Genomic DNA, 24038 nt, shown 5'->3' with positions numbered 1-24038 from the left:
TTACTCATTTGTGTCTCTCCTATCATGCCCAGTCTGTTCAATCAATCATTACAGATTTGAGTGGTGCAAAATATGAGCATGAGCCATACCACTCTACTCTCGCTTAATTACAGCCCAGTTGCCATGAATGTTTGTGTGTGTGTGTGTGTGTGTGTGTGTGTGTGTGTGTAATGGTATGTGTTGTGGTGGTGTACTGGTATAAGGACACAAATGTATATAATGACATGCATGGGTACTACAATGCAAACATGGTTTGTGAGGACACTTCCTGTGTCCCCGTAAAACAATCTTCATTTATCTTCACTTATCATGTGGTATTCTTTTTGTTGGAAGGCAATCAGTGAAGTGGGTGTTTGAAAGGCATATAATTGTCTGGATCTTGTATGAAGTTTTTCTTCACTGCATAGTGACCAGATTACCTACACTACCCTATAAAGCTAAATAAACTAAAAATAAATAAATAAATAAATTTTGAATGATCTGAAAACATATTTCGCAGTCCATTTTGCCTGTATCTGTGTATAGTTTTAGTCAAACCCAAATCCAAATGCCGTGAGAAATGCTTATATATTTCAGGGTTTTACAATACATTTTTTTTAGACTCACTGGAAAGTGTGCCTGAAGCCAATTTGTGCAAAATTATATTATGTTGCTTCTTGCAAATTTCATGACACTGTCAAAGTAAAATGTTCAGTGAGCTGCGCTAAAATTGTGTTAGTCTTTATCTGAAACAGATGAACATCTCTCTTTCCTTCCAAGTAAAGCCAAAATATCACAGAAATGGCCACTGTCATCTTGTACTGATGATGTAATTTGGGGCCAGAATCTGTGCAGTAGTGATTTGTGAGGTGTACAGAGCTACGGAATCAAAGTCCCACCCAGACTCCCGCAGAATCAATCACAAGCACACATTTATGATACCATACACATAAAATAAACTAACCAAAAGCAAAATTATTAGAAAAAGGAAGACTTGAACATAGATCAGCTGATAAAGAACTATGTACAATGAGAGAAAACCATCTCTTGGGAAGCTTTATTTTTTAGAATTTAAAAATATACAACACATTTAAAAACATATACCACAATTTGAATATAGATTTAGATTTTTTAGATTTGGCTCATGTCCAATTCATTTAAAATGAGAGGGCAGGGTTTATAACCTATACTGCAGCCAGCCAATAGGGGGTGATCAGAATGTTTTGGTTTTACTTTTTTGGGGTGCATACTCCAAAAGCAACTATGATTGCAAATTCCTTCATTACCAATGGAGTTCAGTGGAACAGGTTAGCTAACGATGCTTTTGGGAAATGCTGGCCACTTGGTGGCAATGTTTTATTATGTTGGTTGCTGTACCAAAACAGTCGAGAAATGAAATGTCTGGTGAAAAACAATACATATGTAGCTGGTTACACGTTGCAAACTTCAACTGTGGTCAAAGTGTTTTGAGATCATAACACAGTATTGTGCCAGAAACTACATGTAAATAAGTCTTTATCAATCAGTAATCGATGTTTTTTTTACTGCCACTAGTACTAATTTTAGCTATAAGCTGCAGTGAATTGTATGTCTACACTGTAATTTTTATTTATTTTTTTGTAAAAAATGTAAAAAAAAAAAAAAAAAAAAAAAAAAAACGCAGCTGTGGTTTGCTGGAATTTTACCGTAAAAAATATGTAATTTCTTTTTAGGTTTTATGGTTTTAACTTAAATTTACAGTTAAATACGTAATTTCATTAACTGGTATAATGTTAATATACCAACCTATTGAAGTGCTGAAATCTGTTTTGTACCTTTGTAATACACTGACAACCACCAAAGCATGTGGTGCAGGTGGTAATGAGAATGTCATATGATGAAACCAAAGCCCATCACAAGCACTTTTTAAATAATTATTTCACACAAACACTAAACACATATATATATATATATATATATATATATAGGAGGTGTACAGTGTCATTCACACAAACACTAAACACCATCATGGTAACACACATGAAACTGAAATTATGTTATAAACATTCATTTAACAACATTAGGTGGAACACCCACCCTAATATACAAAACTGATAAGAAAGTTATTAAAAAAAAAAAACAAAAAAAAAAACATAAAATTTTAAATATAATGCAGAGAATTGTGGGAATGTCAATTTACTGTTATTCATCGGATATAGTAGGGGAATTTACCGTTAATCATTTAACAGGTGTTTACTGTAGCATTTTACAGTCTTTTACCATTAAATTCACTGTCATTGTTTTTTTTTTTTTTTTTTTACAGTGTAGGTATGTTTTTGCACAAATATAACTGAAATAAAGGTGGATTTTCAAATGAGCCTAGGTTGGATTCACCACAAAAATGGTATGATCTTACATTCGTTTTCAAACAGGTGGAACTGCATGCCCAGTAGCCCCATGGCCTTGCAAAAGGTGTAGGCAGCTGAACTCTTCTTCTTTGGACACAGTTTCAAAATCTGTGAAGGAAAGAAATTAAAATGCTAATTAGATTCACTGTCACTCACTAGAGCAAAAGAGTAAAAATGTTAAACAAGCTCTGTTCCAAATCCTAATGAGCTGCCTTGCTATCATAGTTACTTCTAAGGCAGCTTACTAACTACAAAGATACCTTATACATGATTTGGGATGCTCTGAATAAGCAGCACGCCACAAAAATAGCACTCCTCAGGTTAAACAATTACGAGATCTCCATGTTAGCATGTTGCTAAGATAGATAAAATTACAGTTTTCAATATACTTTAATTCTACTTTCTTGTATTCAAATTGCAATTATCCATCCTTTTTGCTACATTAAATTAGATCCAGGAATTGAATTCTCAACAGACATTTTCAATTCAATTTTGAATGGCACTTACTATAACCCTGCTATGTGTCAGTGTTAGATTGCAAGTGCTTGAGTATACGTGAGAAAAAGAAGGCCACACAGATTAGTGTAGTGTTGAGAGTCTACTTAACAGACTCCCTACTGGTTTACTCAAAATACTACAACACTGAAACTATGTTTAATTCTGCCACAAATCTACAGGAAGCAGGAGACCCTCGTGAAGAAGAAGAGTCACTGAGCCAACTCATATCTCAACACAATTCATGCCAAAAACTCTCTGAACAAAGTTAGAAAAGCAGTTAGGAGAATCGATATTGTCACAAAAACTTAATAATGTGGAATTGCCTGATATTAGGAGGAGTCTTCTTTTATATTTCTCAGTTTTCCATTTCATATACAATGTGAAAAGAGTGTTTAATTTCGCAAATGTCATTTGTATTTTTGAAATAGCCCGATTTCACCCAGTTTCACCTATAATTGTAATGGGAAAAGTATTTTTTGTGGTTTTCCCTTCCCTTTTTTATGGCCAGATTAACTTGAGCTCTTGCAATTATGGGAATAGTTTAATACATTGCTGTGATAGCCTTTCAGTCAGCCTAATGCTCTCCATTAATTATAACAGACATTTAATCTTTGATTAATTTCAAGAGCTGTACTTTGTGGCTTTGACCAAATTATTTGAGCAGTTGTGGGAGAGCGGACTTCATTAGATTTGCTTTCACATAAAGGTGACCAACTCTGTAGTGCAAAGAGCAGGGAAATGGAAGACCAAGTTAAGTGCATTATTCTTTGCATATGCAAGATGTCCACTGTGCATAGTATATGTAAGAATAGTATGGCAGTCAGATAATCTGATATTTTTCCATATATTTCTTGGTTTAGGTTATGACTGAAAGATGTTTTATGCCCCATTACATCTGAATGAGTCATCTTTCGTGATTAACAATAATCAATATCAATAAAAGAGAAGAAACAAAATCTACATAATGAAACTTTGAGTTACCACAAGTAGGTCGTTGAAGAGGAAGACCTCTCTCTGGTGAGCAGCTTGCTTCTGGGCTTTGTTGATGTCAGTCACTTCAAACAGTCGACTGCAGCACACTAGTCTCCTGTGAGGCACTGACAGAACCTAAGGGTGGACACACATAAAATGACTTCTCTAAAAGATACATCTTGTGTGAGATTTCTTCAATTGTTATATCAAATTACACAGTGGTGTAAACTTTTGTCCAACACAATATTCAAAGAATGCTGAAATATTAAATTAACCATGATTCATCGTAACTGCCATGATTCATTGGCCTCCAAGTGTTCCCCAGCCCCCTAATTGAGAAGCACTGATTTAAAATAATGCTGATATCTGTTCCTCATGCTTAAAAACAGCACACAGCAACTTCAGAAAATTTCATGAACATTCATAGTGCATATTTTCTTTAGTTCATTTTAGCAAACATATTAGCTGTGTTCCAAAAGCTAGTGAGCTGCATTGCTGTCTCGCTACATGACAATGTCTAAAGCTATGAAAATAAAAATAAACAAAATTGTCGGGTTAACAATGCTTAGAGCTCTGTGTGTGCATGAGGCTTCTGCACGATCACTTGATTTTTTCCCTTATAAAAGTGGAAACAACTGACATCATTACACACACCATTTTATTGGTAAAAGGCCAGTTGGATGGAGACAGCAGATTTCACAAAGTGTGTTGTTTTTTTTTGTTTTTTTTACACTTATTCTCTTTGTCGATAACAGCACAAAAACTGGATGGAAACTTGGCTAATATCTGAATCAGCAGGTATGCTCCACATCTGCCCATCTGCAAACTTGGGATGTGACCTGCAAAAACCCCAACGGCAGCAAAACCAGAAAAGCATGAGATGTGAGGGGAAAAGAGAGAAAAGAGAGGTGATGAATGAGAGGGGAAAAAGAGAGACCGGAGATTGTCTGCAACTCAGAAAAAGTAAGGGTACGATTACAAACAGAACTAGATTTCCACATGTTATTTGGGTCGGTTGAATTCTGCATGAACTGTGGCAGAAATCAAATTTGCTACGGCAATACAATAAAAAAGCCTACTGAAGTACAAAATTATGACATATAGGAAGTTTATTACAAACAATTCAATACAGAAATCACACTTGTGAGAACATGAGACTGCAAAGTTAATTGAAAGTGTAAGGAGACTTTTACTATTACATTTACTGAAAAGTAAGCTGCAAGTTTCTTGAAAATGCAAAGGTTTCCTATTCAAAGACATTGGAGTTCATTAAGAAGAATGAATGTTATTTTTATCCAAAATCTCGCAATTCAGAGCTGGATTATTTGCTTATTCTTTAATGATAAATTTTGATCTATGCACTCATTCTCAAAAATCTGAATTGTCAAGCTATACTACCAAAATTTATAATACCAAATTTCTTCTGATAATCCCTTCATGTCTAGGAAATAAATATTTCTATTTTAATCAGCTTTTGTTTTGGATAACTTTCAAATCCTCTCTTTCAAAGCTGTTTGCTTTTTAGTCCAAGGTGAATAAATATGACTACTGGCTATGACAGAGTGAAACATTTTTGGGAGCCAGGTAGAGTTATGCTGGAGGTGAATTTGAAAGGATTTCACTAAATCAAAGTCCTTGATTTCTATGAACGCTAAGTTGCTAAGCACTAGAAAAATACTGCATTGCAGCAAATAGAGAACATCTTGAGTAGCAGAACCTTGAGGGATACTGACTAGCAACAGAAGATCTTTCATTATTCATTGATTTGCTTACATTGTACAGAAATCTGTTTGCCTGAATAATAATAAAAAAATAAAAATAATAAAATGAACAGTTTCTAGAGGATTACTCAAACTACAAACACTATTTGCACCCATTTGTGGATTAAGGCATTGTCCTCTACCAGACATTATGAGAACAAAACAATAAAGACATTCAAATGCTCTTTAATGACAGTGGCAGGTGTTCTCATAAATCTGAGATAAAAAAAAAAAAAAAAAAAAAAAAAAATAGAGAGATAAATCTGAGTAGATGGATAGCATGATAGAGGTAAATGATCTATATTGATTTTTTTTTATTTTTTTTTTATCTATGAGCCCGTATTGTTGAACAGAAAAGAAATAGGACAGAAAAATTTACATAAACAAATAAATAAAAACGAATAATAAAAATAATTACAAAATACAGGTGCATCTCAATAAATTAGAATGTCCTGGAAAAGGTCATTTAAATCATAAACAAAACTCAAAACATTAAACTCATGTATTAAATTAATTCAGTGCACACAGACTGAAGTAGTTTGAGTCTCTGGTTCTTTTAATTGTGATGATTTTGGCTCATATTTAACAAAAACCCACCAATTCACAATTCATCTCAACAAATTAGAATATGGTGACATGCCAATCAGCTAATCAAAGGTTTCCTGAGCCTTCAAAATGGTCTCTCAGTTTGGTTCACTAGGCTACACAATCATGGGGAAGACTGCTGATCTGACAGTTGTCCACAAGACAATCATTGACACCCTTCACAAGGACGGTAAGCCACAAACATTCATTGCCAAAAAGCTGGCTGTTCACAGAGTGCTGTATCCAAGCATTTTAACGGAAAGTTGAGTGGAAGGAAAAAGTGAGGAAGAAAATGCACAACCAACCGAGAGAACTGCAGCCTTATGAGGATTGTCAAGCAAAATCAATTCAAGAATTTGAGTGTACTTCACAATGAATGGACTGAGGCTGGGGTCAAGGCATCAAGAGCCTCCACACACAGACATGTCAAGGAATTTGGCTACAGTTGTCATATTCCTCTTGTTAAGCCACTCCTGAACCACAGACAACATCAGAGGCGTCTTACCTGGGCTAAGGAGAAGAAGAACTGGACTGTCGCCCAGTGGTCCAAAGTCCCCTTTTCAGATGAGAGCAAATTTTATATTTCATTTGGAAACCAAGGTCCTAGAGACTGGAGGAAGGGTAGAGAAGCTCATAGCCCAAGTTTCTTGAAGTCCAGGGTTAAGTTTCCACAGTCTGTGATGATTTGGGGTGCAATGTCATCTGCTGGTGTTGGTCAATTGTGTTTTTTGAAAACCAAAGTCACTGCACCCATTTACCAAGAAATTTTGGAGCACTTCATGCTTCCTTCTGCTGACCAGCTTTTTGAAGATGCTGATTTCATTTTCCAGCAGGATTTGGCACCTGGCCCACACTGCCAAAAGCACCAAAAGTTGGTAAAATGACCATTGTGTTGTTGTGCTTGACTGGCCAGCAAACTCACCAGACCTGAAACCCCACAGAGAATCTATGGGGTATTGTCAAGAGGAAAATGAGAAACAAGAGACCAAAAAATGCAGATGAGCTGAAGGCCACTGTCAAAGAAACCTGGGCTTCCATACTACCTAAGTAGTGCCACAAACTGATCACCTCCATGCCACGCCGAATTGAGGTAGAAATTAAAGCAAAAGGAGCCCCTACCAAGTATTGAGTAAATTAACATACTTTCCAGAGGGCCAACAATTCACAATTCACTGTCACCTGAATAATAATCCCTTCATGAACTTAATTTCCCATCATCCCGTGCCTGGTGTTGCTCACCCACACACCTGTTGATCATCCGGTGGACTATTTAAGCAGTTCTCGCTCACACCTCTTTGTGAATTTCTTGCCCTGGCTAACAATTCTGAACATATCTTTCGTGTATTAATTTCTTGTGTATGATCTTGGACTGTCGATCTTATTACAATTCCTTGCTGCCTGCTTAGTTTGATTGAATTTCTGCTGTTTTGTTTGCCTGCCCTGACCCTTCGCCTCTTGTGACTACAAATCTGCTCTGCCCTGTGTACATCTGTTGCCGGTGAATAACCTTGGCCTGTTTGTACTACAAGACCCTTTTATGATATAGCAGCAGATGGATCCCAATTCAGTTGACTGGGATCATTACAACTAAAAGTATCTACAGCCAATATAGGGACATTGTAATTTTAAATATGATATAATGTATAATTCAATCAGAAACTTATTTTTTTTTCTGACACACAAACAGTGTGAATTTCTGAATGAATGGACCATTAAGGTAATGGCACTTAACTCTAAATATATACTGAAAAACTTAAAAACAGTGATAAACAGGAGCTAAACTATTTATTTATTTATTTATTTTTTATTTTTTTGATTACTTTTGATTATTTTTCTTTTGACAGTTACAAATTTGGAACACAAAAAAGCAATAGCACAGGCTGAGAATCAAATTACAAAGAACAAATGGGAGTTATGGGTTTTGAGCGTGCTGATTTTACATGATTTACCATTACATAAAAAAATCATGGAAACACACTCGATGCCATGCCAGTGAATTATGCTGAGTTTTGCTGATGATGTAAAGTGCTTTAGGCACATTTACCAAACTTTAGCCATAAAGTGTTTACAGCTTCAAGACCAGCATTATTAGCTACAGCAGGTAAGGAGTCTACAAAAAAAAAAAAAAAAATAATAATAATAATAATAATAATAATAATAATAATAATAATTTGAAACAAAAGATACATTTACTTAGGGGAAAAAAACTGTGCAAGACATGATTTATTTATTTTTTTTCTTCCGATAATATATCTTGAATTAAATTTTTTCATAACAAATAGGAAAATAGTGTCTATAAATTTGTATTTTAAACATAAGTCTAACACATTTTAAAAGAAAAAAAGCACCTGGTCTCATAAAAATATGTACCTCTGTGTACTTTTTGTGCAATACTGTTTTTACATACCTTACTGCACGTTTCGCCACAATTTCAAAGAGAAATGTCCACTGAGTGGCACTAAAACACAGGCTTCATTCATGAATGCTGGCACGTTTTAATTATGCTGATATAGGTATGTATTGCTGTGTTTTTATTATGTTGCATCTGGTACGTATTGCGGTGGTTCAGAATTCAAATATCCATGGAGTGTGGCTAAAAGCAAATTCTCTATCATGTTGGAAATATGCCCTACACCAAACACAACCCCTAAACCTACCCGATAGTGTTAACAAATTCAAAACTGATATATAAACACCTTTGTTGATGCAACTGTGCCATTTCAACTTCCTTATATGCAGATTCAAACTGTTTTGCCGAACCGTGGTTACACAGGATTCAAACCAGAGCTACTCGCCTCTCAAGTACATCCACTTAATCCGTGAGCTACCGAAAAAATCTACCGTATATGAAAACCCATAGATATGAAGCTGGATATGTGCGATGCTAACGTTCAAAAGCATCAGTTTTCAAATCTCCCAGCATACTAATATTGATTAAAAAGTCATAACAAGATATTCTTCAAGTAAATGTGTGAAAATTACAGTTTATTAATCAAAACTCTGTACATTTGTGTGAAAAGGAATAAAAGGTGTCAGAGTTTTACTGCCTCTAGTGTTAATTTCTTTTGGAAACTGCAGTGATATGTACGTATTGGTATGTATTTCGCGTCTCGCTCGAATGTGCCCCCAAGTACGTTTATGCCATGAGACCAGATAGGAAAAAAAGTACAGCTACACTTAGGTCAAGTATATATCTTCTGAAATATAGAAAAAGGTTCTAAGATCTTAATATATAATTTTACACCTCAAGTAAACTGAGCTTTTTACTGAGAAAAAAAAGGACAAAAATAGTGATTCATTTTGCAGTGTGGGTGGGAAATGTAACAGTAAAGGGTAAATCTGAGGTAAGATAATGAATGAAAAAACTGTGAGGTTATTCAGTGCTGCTATTCTTCTGTTGCAATAATGAGGAATGGCAGCAATGCTACAGGCGTGAGCTGCAATGAATCACCAACTGCCCAATGAATTATTATATTGTGCCACTCCATGCATGCAGCTTTTAGATGGTAGACTTAAATAGCAGAACAACTATGTTAGATACAGTATATTCATATTTTAATGGTCTCTATTTGGTATACTGTATGGGTATTACAAAAAAAAAAAAAATCAGTTTAGACGGAAAAATAATTGCACAACTCTGACAGTTTAGCTTTTTGTGACAGTTTAAGAGTCATGTAGAATATATTTGGATGCAGTATGAAATGGATATTAGCTGTAAAGAAAACCCCAAACTGTTTAACTCACCGTTTTCATTCCCACAATGCTTTGCTCCACCTTGGTGACATAAGTGACATGGTCTTCATTTGATCGTAATTCCCTCAGCTGAATACGCTCATATATTCCCACTACCATGTCCCGTGGAATATCTGCACCATCGTCAACCCCTAAATAAAAACACACATCAAAAGTGCTGAATATATATATACACACACACACATAATATATAAATATCATATCAAACATTAAAAGGATCACACAGTCCTATTGTATTACTTTCATATCCCCCACTGGTCAACATGAATTTTTCTTTGTAGAAAGTGATTTAACTAACAACTAGGCTAGATCCGCATTATGAATATAATATGCAGCAAATCAGCTAAAGTCTAATGAAATTTAGGGAGATTCGAGGATACAAGAAAACATCAGGGGATGTTATGCAAAACCAGATGAGGAGATAGATTTCCCTTACCCCGTAGGAGAGGGTTGAATGGTAGGGGGCATTGTGGGATTGACAGCAGAGTGGAGCCAGTGGTAAGAGTGTCAAAAATGTTAGAAAATTTGGCTTTATGCAAATGAGAGACAAAATATACAAAGCTAGAGCCAATTACTGTAAGGTGCAGGCAGCAAATGCAGTTTAGATGATATCAAAATATTGTAACATTGGTAACACTTTACAATAAGGTCCCATCAGTTAATGTTATTAAATGTACATTAACCAACAATAAGAAGTATATTAGTTTATTTTAAAGTAATGTGGTTATCCAATGATATCAACAAATAAAACCATATTATAAAGTGTTACTGTTATATTGTTTGTTTTATATTTCTTCAGATTTCTCCGGTCTCTGATCTTTTTTACTGAGAGAAAAGTTTACATTTTATGAGTTCAGAGATAAAAGTATAGCAATGCAGGGAGCCACATTAAGATATGCTAATGTAAGAGAGTTTCTGTGTCACGGAGTACTAAAAATGAAAGTTTACACTGTGAGATTAACAGTGTGCTGATGTCACTGGCTGTTTTCATTAAATGAATGTGCTTTAGGGTGCTTTCAATAGCATTATACTTTGATGCTTAGTTAGGTTTTGCCCACTCACTTAGTCAAGTGAAATGATCCTAAATTTACTGAAGGAAAGGCAGCAAAGGAATAGTGTTAGTTTTGTTAATGCTTCAATGCTGTATGAGAGCTGCTTTCTCATGACACTCGAAAACAGCAAAGCATGAGAAAAAAAAAAACTTGTGAAGGAAGTTCAACCTTCAGGAACTTTGTGTTTGGTTGTCCCTTGATAAATTTCAATAAATTCAGTCCTTCCTTTAAGCATTTTCCTATTATATTTCTTCCTGTCTCACCTCTTAGGTTGCGGATGAAGTCTTCCAGCATCATCTTCCGGTCAGGTTTGATGTTGGGACTGTACATGTCTGTGTTGAGGAGGATGATGGCAAACGCAAGGATGAAGATTGTGTCAGGATTGTGGAACTGCTGCACCACGTCTGGGTTACACATACAGTAACGCTGGCTGAGAAAAGCAGGATACAAAAAAAAGAGACAAACAACACCTATGTTTATTTAGCACATTTTCATAAATATAACCTTCTATTGCTTATCGTTCATAGTCATGAATCATTTGTAAATGTGATGGTACTTGTTTAAAAACAGCTAGTTAAAAGTGTTGTTTGTTATTCATTCATTTAAAATTTCATGTCGTGAAAATCCCAATTTTAATCACTTAGATATGTAATTGCAAGTAATTTATTGCAGATTGTGTTTCGTGGGACTCTTCACCCATTGCTCTGCATACCAGGTGGGCTACCGAGCAAGTTTACTATATTAGAAAAGTCACACGTAAAGCACACATTCATATGTATTAATTTACAAATCATGCACTATGATAAAAAATGTTTATAGGTCATATAAAAAATAAGTCTTTATTAATAATACACACCACAATCATAATTTCTGTTTCACTACCACTAGTGTTCATTTCAGCTGGAAACTGCAGGGAATTATACTTATATAAGTATAATAGTCATTGTTCTATAAATTTAGCAAAAATGTATGAAGAAGCACTTTTTTTCCTCCAATGAGCTTATGTTGCATTTATGTCTATAGAACAATGGTGCAAGATGAGTGGTTCACAGAAGTTTAGCATTTCAAGTTTTTTTTTTTTTTGAAAACTATTAGCAAGTATTAGCAATAGTAATTGTGATGAATGGCTTTTACTCATTAAAATATTATTATTTATGAATATTTCCCATCCATTTACCCCTTCTCTCACTCTTTTTTTTTTTTTTTTAGGTTTGGGAAATATCAAAGGCAATGCAGGAGAGACAGCCGGGAACAGGCTGGATTGTGTTATGCAACCACAGTTATTTATAAACCAGTGTCTCGCACACAGATGCAGACGTGTGCAACACTCAAACACACACACAGCAGCATAAGGCTCATCAGCAGTCTTGTTATTTCCATTGCTGTAAACAAAAGCACATTTGGCTATCACCCTAGAAACTCTCAGGGCTGCAACTGCATTAAGATTCAGAATCGAAATAAGAGCCTCTGTTGCATATGAATGGAAAGTAATTGTTCTAGCAAGATAATTATTTGGATTATCAGACCAATGTCAAGTAAACCCACACTAGCATTTGTGCTATAAGAGAAACATTCTACACTTGCACAGGCCAAAGTGATATCACCTTATTATACATGGCATAATGTAAGCTAAAACAACTACAACAACAACAAAAGATATTTAAAATAGTTTTCATACACTGAAATAAAGAAAATATAAATATTATATTAAAAACATTTTGTTTTATTTCAAATCAAATTTAAATCAAGTTTAAAGCTTAAATTGACTTACTATTATTGCTAAAACTAAAAAAATTAAATCTAAAAAGAAGCTAAAATAAAAATGAAAAATAATAATAATAATAATAATAATAATAATAATAATATATTATATAGTATATAAATATACATTTATATAATAATATATATATATATATATATTTATTTCCTTTAATTTATCATCACTTGCCTTCACTTCACTAGTTCATTTATTATATAGTATATAAATATACATTTTAAGTGTTGTAGCTGGTCCAAATTTATTTCCTTTAATTTATCATCACTTGCCTTCACTTCACTAGTTCATTTAAAATGGTCCTGCAGTGTAACAAATAATAAAAGTACAAATATTTAGTTTCTCTGTTAATATGATAAACTTTTAACATTTATAATGTTACACTGCATATTCATTTCCCAAAAATTGTTTCATGTCAACTACCCAACTGCTTTTCAAATTAAACCTTCAATCCTTTACTTTATTGTAATACAGCGCTGTATTCCTTGAGAATGCGATTGATTTATGGAGAGCATTCAGCTTGCCTTTAAATCCTTCAGTGCAGGGATGAAAATGTTCATAAGCACAGGTATCCCATTTCAGGCCCGGCTCTTATCTTCCCCTCACATATGAAGGTGGCTGGAGCGTTTACTGTACAGTATGTGTGTGTGTAACAATGTCTGGAGTCTCACCTGAATGCCTCTATCAGTCTCTCCACTTTTTGCGCTTCACCTTGCACACGGATATGAGCCTGAAACTTCCTCAGTGCCTCATCCAACTCCATCCCCGAGAAATCCATCTCATCCACCACACAGCTATCAGAAAGAAGGAACAGGCAGAAAATGAATGAGGGAAAGAGAGTGTGTAAGAAAAACAAGGTATTAAGCAGAAGCAGGGCCAGCTCTACGGTCAGTGGTTACAGTATTTGAGGTTTAGCCCAGACTTCTGTGGAACTGTATGAGGAGGTCCTTGGATGAAATGCTGGAATGTCACATACTTTATAACAATTTAATTTAATTATTTGTAAAAATATAATCATTTAAATAATAATAATAATAATAATAATAATAATTCCTCAATAATTTTGTTAAAACTGTACCAGTGTATAATACCATTCAAATTTTGGGGTAAGTAATTTTATAATTTTATCCATCAAGGGTGTGTTACACTGATCAATTGTGACAGTAAAGACATTTATAACATGGCAAAAGATTTCTGTCAAATAAATGTTGTTTTTTGACCTTTCTATGCATCACGCTTTCACAAAAACAGTGCACAGCACAACTCTTTTCAGCATTGAACCATCATTTATAATTGAGAACCAATAATAATTAATAATGACTGAGCACCAAATCAGCATATTACAATGATTTCTGAAGGATCAAGTGGCACTGAAGACTGGAGTAATGATGCTGAAAACTGCTTTTACTGTAATTCTGATTATAAAAATGCAGCCTTGGTGAGACTTCTTACAAAAAAAAAACATTTTTAAAAAATCTTATTTATTGACATATTCGTTAAAACGTCCCAGTAACCTCACTCTCAGAATTAGATTTTGTAAATTCTTTAAAATGAGGTAGTAAAAAAAAAAAAAAAAAAAAAAAAAGATTTAAGCTTGCTTTTAAAATTAGTTGCTAGATTTGACAAAATTCTTTGTCAGAATTCAGAGAATTTTGTCACAGCTCTCCTATACTTATAATATCTAATTCTTACCCTATCTAATGGAGCACTGATCAAAAAGATAGCAGTTAGCTTCCTCAAATTCCTTTGCAGGATGGAAGGCTCTGCATTATTTAAAATTTATGTTTGCTTTCACTCTGCTGCAGCCAAAAAGTACAATGTGCAACTAATTTGTTATATCAACAGCCAAAAGTGGGGCTTTTATTAGTGATCTTAGTGACAATTGTATTAGTAACGTATGAAATCCACTCTTAGTGCCCAAGACCTCTGTGAAGTGAACCTTAACATTAACACATAAACTGCACAGTGAGGATGATAGGATGTCAATAACCGTCAAGAGACATCACTCACAGATGATTTCAACCCACCACCAGGCCCACAGTGACGGCATCTCAGCTAACAAAAGCAATGACCTCCCACTCACATGTATAACTTTAAGGTTTATTTCAAAGTGCACCAAACTGCCTTTAAAAGGAATAATTCATGCAAAATGTATGCAATTTATTTCAGATCACATAAAAACATAAAGAACAAGCATAAACATTTCACACATGCACACGCTATTATGTGTCTTGAAATATATGTATTTCTACTATTGTCCATAATTTACATTTCTTTCAAATGCATGGAATTATGATTATAGCATGCACATGTACAGAAAGTCACTTAGTAGTCACTACAAAAGCTGTTTTAGTTTTTTAGTCCACCCTAGTTTATGAAGAAAAACTCATTTTGGATGTATAATGCCTGCTTGTTTGTTTGTTTAGTATTTTTGTTAGAATCCTTCCTATTACAATCAATAGCCACTTTTGATCAATTACAGTAAAGGTGTTGTTGCTAAATAAAGGTATATAAAATGAGTAAAGCTTGGTAAAAACTTATTGTTTTGATTGATTCTAGTGATGGAGGCAGTTTTCTTCATCAGTTTGTTCAAGTCTCACTTGAGCTGCTGTTGTTGCATTAGCAGAACCAAAAGCAGAGAAAAATCATTAAAACAATTATCAGCCAGAAAAACATTGGAAAATATTTTCTTAAATGCCTGCAAACAATGATGGACATGCTTTGTATAGTAAGGACTACACTAAACTTTAAACTAATTTGAGCTTTTTTTTCATCTTTCTGGAAGCACTGGGTGCTCGTCTGTCAAACTAGTTACATTATCAACAAAAAGTGAGAGTAGAATCTAATGTCTCTGCATCAAAAGCAGAACACTTCTTAAGCTCATTTCAAAAAGACAAGCATATTACTTTCAGTGAAATTAAAAGAAGAAAAATACAGTGCATTTTTGCAGATGTCCTAATTTTTTTAGAAAAGCTTTAGAACAGTCAAAATGTACTCAGATACCAAACTGCAGATGAATGTTCATCAGAGTTTTAGATACAGACATATTGTACAAAGATTGTCCATTTCCTTTTTTCAAACTGATTTCGTAGGGTCCTGAAGCCTACATCAGCATATCAGGAAAATAATAAAAAATAAATTAATTAATTAATTAATAAAATAAAATAAAATAAAATAAAATAAAATAAAATAAAATAAAATAAAATGGATGGCCAGTCCATTGCAGGGCTAACAAACAAATTAATTCAAACCTCTAAGCAATTTTTTAGTATCTCCAATTCACCTATCCTGCATGTCCTTCAATACCTGAAATGGATGCGTCTGATTAGGGATACATTTAAAATGTATACTATTGGAGGTACTCCGAGATTAAGGTTGGGAACATTGGTCTAATAGACCAGGAACAACCTCTCAAAGGTCTAAAAGAAAATGAAAAAACCACTCAAAGCCCTTAAAAAAACTACAATTAAACTGATTTATGGCCCTTACGGGTGCTACACTCACATCTCATTGATACAACAACAACTAATAATGAGCTTAGCAAAAATCAGGAGAAAGAGAAGAAGTGGTGAACATCTCCAATTCCACTGAACATTTCTGAACTCCCTGCATGTGGCCGATTAAAAAAGACTCTGGAGCCATGACTTCAGCACACGCTTATTATTACACACAATACAAGTGGAGCAACCATGGGTTAAATGCTTTGATCAAGGGTGCTGAGAATATTATAGATCATGGCTAACTCCTTATGGGCTCAATCCTGAGCTTTAGCCACTGTGCCACATTCCCTAAAACATTTCCTTCCAGCACACTAAACCTTATGGTGATACGGGAATGTTTCACCTCACTAGATTTATCCAAGTTTCCCAGTACCATGTTATCTCCTGCATGTTATTCTGCTGAAGACTGCTGTACATTACAGCTTGTTCCTAAAGATAATACGTTACAGCCTGGGCTAATGGGAGTTTCTGAAGGCCTCCAGCTGATCAATAGTCTGATCCCCAATAGTGAGGGGATATTTAGTTTACAGAAAATCCAACTGTTCAACACCGTTTTTTTTTTTTTTTTGGTAATTTCACTGCCTTGATCAACTGACCTTAACTTTTTTGCAGCAATTTACAGAAAATCCAACTGTTCAACACCTTCAGTCCCTTTTGGCATTTAGCAGGTGAGGAGATTTTTGCATGGTAGACAAAGAAAAGTAGAAGTAAACAAGTCTGTTAAAGTTTTTACCATATGAAACCATGACCATATGGTTGGTGCAGCTTGTTTGCAGGCTCACTAATGTGCAATTGATTACCTTTGTGAAACTTGATATATTTTGACTGCTACCAGTAAACACCAGCAGGAACCTACAGGTGCTTTAGATATGCAACATATTGTTATTATGTTATTATTAACACATAATGTTGTTATATGGTGTTTTCTATATACAGTATGATGATAGTAATAATAACCATCCACATATTCACTCTTCAGTCCATCCACAAAAAAATAAACAAATAAAAATAAATAAAAATAAAAACTAGCCAACATATTCAAATACTTGCTTTTGTATATTTTGGTATTGAGTGTCAATAAGGATGCCAGAATGTGACGTGATTGATCACCCTCTCTACACTGTCAATTGTGACTAAAATTCTAGTTATATATCAGACAGTTTGATGTGTTGACATCTTTGGCAAAGGACTTTTGATATCGCACTGTCTGCCGTGGTTTCTAACCAAGATCTCACGGGGGTCATTTTGAATAATCTGACAAGAAACAAACATAATTTTTCTTGCTGCTCTATCTATCACCTCTTTCAATAATATATATATTATAGATATTATATGAAATCTGTCAGCTGTGTCAGGTGTATTTCTGGCAACTAACTTTCTAGAAAATATGCAAGATTACAATGTTTGTATCATTATGGCTACTTGAATGCCTCCATACTATAAAAACCACACATCCACAATATTTAAAAACATATCTAAAACTCAAAATTTTCACATATATATAACATGAAAATATATGTCATTGAGAGTGTAAACAAAGTATGCTGGTTCAATAGTTGTTACTTATAACAGGAGAGAAATCCTTCTATTCCATTGCTTCCATAACTGTTGCAGTAGGCAGTCACATGCTAAGGCAAACTTATAATCAAGAAATTAGTTTCTATTTTTCTTTTCATTTTGTATGGCTTCAGATGACTTGGTAAATGGCACATTAGTCGTATAGGCTACTTTTGTGATAAATCATACTTTTGTATTTCTGGAGCTTGACAGCCCATGATCACCATTCACTTTCATAGCTGCACTATATTTTGCAGTATGTACAATTACAGTGTACTTTACACAAGAAAGTACTATTTAGTATAAGGTGGTGCAGGCTAGGAGTGTCCTGTTCATTCATTCATTCATTCATTCATTCATTCATTCATTCATTTTATTTTATTTTATTTTATTTTATTTTATTTTATCTTTGTTTGTTATGATTTTATCATTACTCTCCTGTTATTTAATCTGGCCACTCATATGATTGATCAAATCCCAAAGTATACTTTGTTTGTTATGTGTTTGCTAGCATACGAGTACAGTCGAATGTGTTGCCTTTCAAAATATACTCCATTTGATAGCATGCATGAACTCTAAAAAGTTCATCGTTGTCCAGTGTATGTGCTACTTTTCTTTAGAAGCTGACTGATACAAATGTCTTTGTACTCTTTGCAGTTATCTAATTAACCATTCACACAAGTGCTTGTCAATACAGGCATCTGGATTTGCTGCAGTCTCTGGTATTTTGGTGTTGTTGCTATGCCGTCTCTTTGGTTTTGTTATCTACTATTAAACAATGGAAGCAAAACAAATTCAGTGTGCATGTGCAACCTGGTCATAGAAAGTACACATGGTTACAAAAATCGGGCAGTGCACATACTGTCTGTGTGTACTATTCTCCTGATGAAATTTGCATCACGTGCAATGTACATGGACATTCACATACAATGTATACTATGGGCTTTATTCTTATATTAAATGGGTTTCCATGCTTTGCTTTGCATGACTTTGTCAGGGAGCTATGGCATCTATCTTTGTGTGAGCAATAATGGTTCTTTCCCTAGAGGTGGGTTCATGCAAGCATGGAGTGTTTGCTCTGTTATAATTTGGGGATATTGGGAATATATGCTCTGCCTGTCCAAATAAGAAGCAAGCCACTGAAGAACAAAGCTTGACTGCTGGAAAACAGTAGGAGCTGATAGACAGGTTGCCATCTGAGTGAGAAGATCCAAAGAAGGAATCTAAATTTGGTGCTTTTTTAAAGCATTATGTCTTTTTTTTTTCTTTCCTTCACTTATATATGTGCACCAAAGCAAATTTAATAGCAATGGCATTTGTTTTAAAATGCAAATGTTTGGCTTGTCTTGACTTGACTTGAGGGAAATAAAAATATTAGTGTCCATTTATTATATTGGTAGGAAATATTGTTTTTGGCTACAGCAGAGAGTCATTAATCTGTGGTGTTGCATGTCATAGCTCACATCTTAAAGCAGCAGAAGTAAAGTCTTTACTTAAAATGAGCTGAACAGTTTCTTTTTTATGCCTAATTTTGTATTAATGTTTAGTTTAAAATGGCTTATTAATGATACTAATGTTTATTCATTTTCTTGCTAGTAGTGTTGTTAATATTTCCTAATCACCAATTTTTCATGTAAATGTAAAGCTCTCTGGAGAATGAAATTTGAAAATACCATGTGCTCCCTTTTGTTCCACCCTAATATCACTTAGTAAAGCAGCACAAGTTTGATTTTAGAGTTTATTAACTTCAGAAAAGTGTCTGTTATGCACGAAAGTGAAAAACTGGAGATTAATGATTTGAAATTATAATTAGCCTGCACCTTTGTCAAATTTTGCCTATTGCTGCTTCCTGGAGCTGATAAATGCATTTTTAGATGAAACTAGGTGAAAGACTGTTGGGGAATTAGGGAGATTTTCCCCTGACTTGAAGAAGTTTGTTGAATTTGTATTGAACGCACGTAAGGAAAACAGCCCGAAAGTGGGTTAAAGAAATATATAACAGCAATTAGACGAGAAGCAAAACTGTCAAGATAAAATGCTAGCCTAGAAGAGGTCATTTAAAACAAGTGCCCAGCTGAATCTGCCTTTTTCTCTGCTCTGCTGTTTTCTCACACCACTTTATTTTTTTTTTTTAACATCCTGTTTTACTGTGTGCATATCCTGGGGTCCTTATATGTAAATGGAGATTAATGGTGTCGACTCGTATAGCATGAATAAACTGGCAAAGAGTTCTGCTTCATACTCTGTGGCTTTATTGACCACACATGCACATCATATGGCAGCTATATATTTTTAAAACACCAACTACCCAAAACAGATGGGTGGGGCCAGATAGAGAGAGAGAGCGCACTTGTAATTACATACAATTAGTGAAAAAACAAATTTCGATGTGCTTAATGTGAGAGTATAAGTCAAAAAATTCAAACAATAGACCCCTTCACGGTTGACGTCACAGGAAAATTCGAAGTGCGTAGTGCGCATGTCGGGGTCAGAACGTTCAATCGTGTGTGTTAACGTTAAACCAGATATTGTTTTCGTCAAAATGCCTACTTGTTGTGTTGTGGACTGTGCAAATCGCAACCAGTTGTGGAGTCAAGTTTTTCAGGATTCCTGCAGGATTTCACCCTTTTCAAAAAAACAGACGACATCTGTGGCTGCAAGCTATTTTTTATTTTTTTTGACCTCATCACGCACTGACGTGATTTCCACGCATCTCCGAGCTAACTGGTGGAATGACAGACACACGTTTAGTTCAGCAGTAGCTACCCTAGAGGGAAAGGCGACGGATGCAGGGTATAAGTGATTAGTAGTCGTGAACAGTTTTCTAGGGAAATAAAACCATCACGTCAAGGAAATCAGTCTACAGTGCATCCGTCTCCAATGGGTAAATACTTAACGTTAACCCTGCCATGCAGGTGCAATTTGCAGTATGGATGTAGCCTTCCCCGCTTGTTGATCACAACCCAGGCTTGGTACATAGAGAGGTGTTTTTCCCTTGGCGCTGGCTCGGTAAAACCTCCGCTTTTAACACACAAAAGTCATCGCCTATATCGCTAGCCTATATAAAACCGTCTGGACATGCCCACAGACTACGTAATTATAAGCGTCTAACGATTTGTAGGCTCTTAGTTTTTCTCGCGTGTAAACACTCGGCTTGTCCACCAGATAGCTGTATATGGCGGGCCAGTGAATATCTGGCCACTTGCTAACGTTGTCTACCCATTCTGTTATGAGCTCGGGATCTAGGCAGACAATTGCCATTAACTAAACAAGTTTCTTATGGTACTGTTCCCGTTCCTGTGGTGGCAAAGACAGTGCATAACTTGACACAATATGCCGGTCTATTAGCCGCGACATTTTTTCTGACCCCATGCTGCGCGCGCACATAACCTAGCAACCGAATGTTTACAAACATTGAAGGGGTCTATAGGTTTGTGGTGGGAGTGTATGCCTTCAGCTATTCAGCTATTGAACTAATCAGGTATTAATCATGCATGTGTCACACTCTCTCTCTCAGTATGTCTCTCTCTCTCTCTCTCTCTCTCTCTCTCTCTCTCTCTTTCTGATCATCACCAGAAAGAATAATACAACAAACATAAACTCTTTTCTTCTACTGACATTTTAAGACTAAGCCTACACACCTTGACCTTTGCGAAAAAATCAAGCTTTTGTGGAGATGTTGGGCAGAACAGAAAGAATAGTATAAGCACCAGGGATTGATGGATTACCACAGCATTATAAAGCTTTCTGGGGAGTACTTGAAAAAGACCTTTTTAGGGTTCTGTGGGAAATAATAAAGCTCACAAATGCCCCATATCTGTCAGGGAGGAGTTCTTTATTTACTTCTAAAGTTTGCATGCTTTTGGTCTATTTTTATTTATTTATCTTTATTTATTTATTTATTTTTTCTGAACCACAAAATGTATCATTCTTGTATCTAAAAAAGACAGACAGAACTTCATTGCAGACAAATTTATAGTAGTGCTTGTTTTTTATCCATTCATGATATTTATTCATTTAAAGGGATAGTTCTGAAAATGCTCTTATCATTTGCTCACCCTGAAGTTCCAGACCTGTATGTTTCTTTCTTCTGTTTAACTTAAAGGAAGATATCTTGAAGAATGTGGGTGACCAAACAGTTGATGGTGGTGTGTAAATGGGGTGAACTATCCCTTTAAGGCTTAGAAGATGCATCACTTCAAAAACCTCATATGTTCTGCACTGTATATACACACACACACACATGCACACACCGACTCTGCTAAGAGGTCTCAAGAGTGTATCATTTCCAAGTGCAAAGCTCTGCAGTTAGACGGCAGGAGCTTAGCAGCCAAAGGAGATCTCATTAAAAGATGCCACGGCTCTCCAAAATCCACAGAGGACAAAAACAAAAACAAAACAAAAATGCTTCCATTTAAAAGTGTAAATATACTCTCTTTTATGATATTGTTCTCTTTTTCTCACACAGTTACAGACTCTCATTGCTCATAGCTATGTATTCTGGTAGGGATTTTCAAATACTCACTCTAACACATCTCTGTTAAACGGCTTCTTGCTGTTGCCAAGAAACTCGCCGATCATCTGTCGACTCAGCCCCTTCCTCTGGAGCAGGAAGTGTGCCACACCTATAGGCGTATCTGGAATGAACCCACGGGAGATGAGAAACTGGAGGCCCTTGTCTGGATTTCTGTTTGATGAAGAAGGAAGAAAGAAAAAGAGGTAGATAGTAGGAGGGAGTTAGGGGACAAAGAGAGAGAGAGAAAAAAAGTTAGCACTGTTAAGACTTAAATCTGAGTGCATAACTACCGTATTAACATAAATGGACAGGCATTAACTTACAATATGAATTTTATAATATTACAATATTTCTAAGTGGGCAAAAAATCTAATTCAATAGCATGAATAGCAATCAATTAAGAAATAAATGAATAAACAATCAATTGTAATTTTTTGATACTCTATGGTGCTTTTTTGTCATTTTGCTTGACAGCCTGAATACTTATTATATGACAAAGACAATTTTTTAAAAATCTAAAAAAAAGAAAGAGAGAAGCCAAAACAACACAAGACTGTTAAGAATAAACAAACAAACAAATAAATAAAATAAAATATATAATCTGATTTTTTTTTTTATTGAACTATATCTTAAAGACATATAAAAAAGGTTTTGTTGTTATTATTGGATATAAAATATGTAAAATGTAGAAATATGTATATGAGACTAAAGGAAAAAGAAAAATGATCTCTTTTGAAAGGCGTTTCAATCACATACAGTCCCTTAGCACTATAAAGCCAAGTGGGCATTAATAACCTCTTTTTTCTTATTCATTGGCTTATAAATAACCAGAATTCCAATGCTTTCCTGCCCTTAGACAATAAAAGTGACAACGAGGGACAGAAAGAAGCTTCTCGGCTGTAATTTATAGAGTTGCTCTATTCCTTAAGTCAGCATTCTCATTGCTACATCTTTGCCCTGGGAAAAAAAAAAGCATATGGATTTATAGAGGGTCCAGTAAAATTTCATTCATCCACATGCTGAGAGAACGTGTATTTCTGGTTTGCCTGGCTGCATTCTACAATCCTCCTATTTCTCTCTGTATTCCCTATTCATTACAATGATTTACTCCTCATAATAAATGTACAACCCCTGCTGACTGTCTTAGTTTTACTGAGGGGAACATAATGTATTTTATGAACAGCCTGTTTGTCAGTTACAGTAAAAGGTGTGTCACTATGTTTTATTTAAATGGCATTGAAATGATATACAATAGTGTGACATGCGTTTCTGAATAGGTTCTCACATCTCTAGTGTGCACCTGTGTATTTCTGCAAAGTGAAAATGGTTGTAATTTTAGCAGAAAACTATTATACACGTTACAGTAAAAACCTGCTAATTGGTTAAATGTATGTTAAAACTACATTAGATTTTACACGTTTATTTGGCAGTTTATTTTTGAAAGTTAAACTCCTTCCATTGTCCTATGTTTAAATCCCAGATGAATTTGCTTTCGTTCTATCACAGACTCAGTCTCTCTGGTTTCATTGAAACGCAGCTGCTGCCATCTTGTGTCTCTGTTATAGTTATCGATTGTACTGAAAATGATATCGGAGGACTTCATTATTAATAATACTGTAATATTGTTGCTGTGTTAATCTTTCTTGCCATGCAGGATGATTGTTTTCTACACTGTAATGGATTATAAGATAATAAACAGGTATAA

At 34.9% G+C, this 24038-nt stretch overlaps 1 protein-coding gene across 4 annotated transcripts in view; it reads right to left on the bottom strand.

Moving 5' to 3' along the window:
- Positions 1-24038, bottom strand: part of LOC109065022 (IQ motif and SEC7 domain-containing protein 3-like) — a 129445-nt gene that overhangs the window by 23409 nt on the left and 81998 nt on the right. For all 4 annotated transcript variants that reach the window (XM_042743354.1, XM_042743353.1, XM_042743357.1 and 1 more), the window contains 6 exons: positions 22343-22504; positions 13432-13554; positions 11250-11416; positions 9926-10065; positions 3846-3971; positions 2375-2474 (listed from right to left, as the gene is read on the bottom strand). In XM_042743354.1, coding sequence (XP_042599288.1) covers positions 2375-2474; positions 3846-3971; positions 9926-10065; positions 11250-11416; positions 13432-13554; positions 22343-22504 — 818 coding nt within the window. The remainder of the gene's footprint in view (positions 1-2374; positions 2475-3845; positions 3972-9925; positions 10066-11249; positions 11417-13431; positions 13555-22342; positions 22505-24038) is intronic.

This window comes from Cyprinus carpio, chromosome A4 (assembly GCF_018340385.1).
Source record: "Cyprinus carpio isolate SPL01 chromosome A4, ASM1834038v1, whole genome shotgun sequence".
In the NCBI taxonomy this organism is placed as follows: domain Eukaryota; kingdom Metazoa; phylum Chordata; class Actinopteri; order Cypriniformes; family Cyprinidae; genus Cyprinus; species Cyprinus carpio.
Note: the sequence above shows the minus strand (reverse complement) of the source record. Positions and strands in the feature narration are given on the sequence as shown.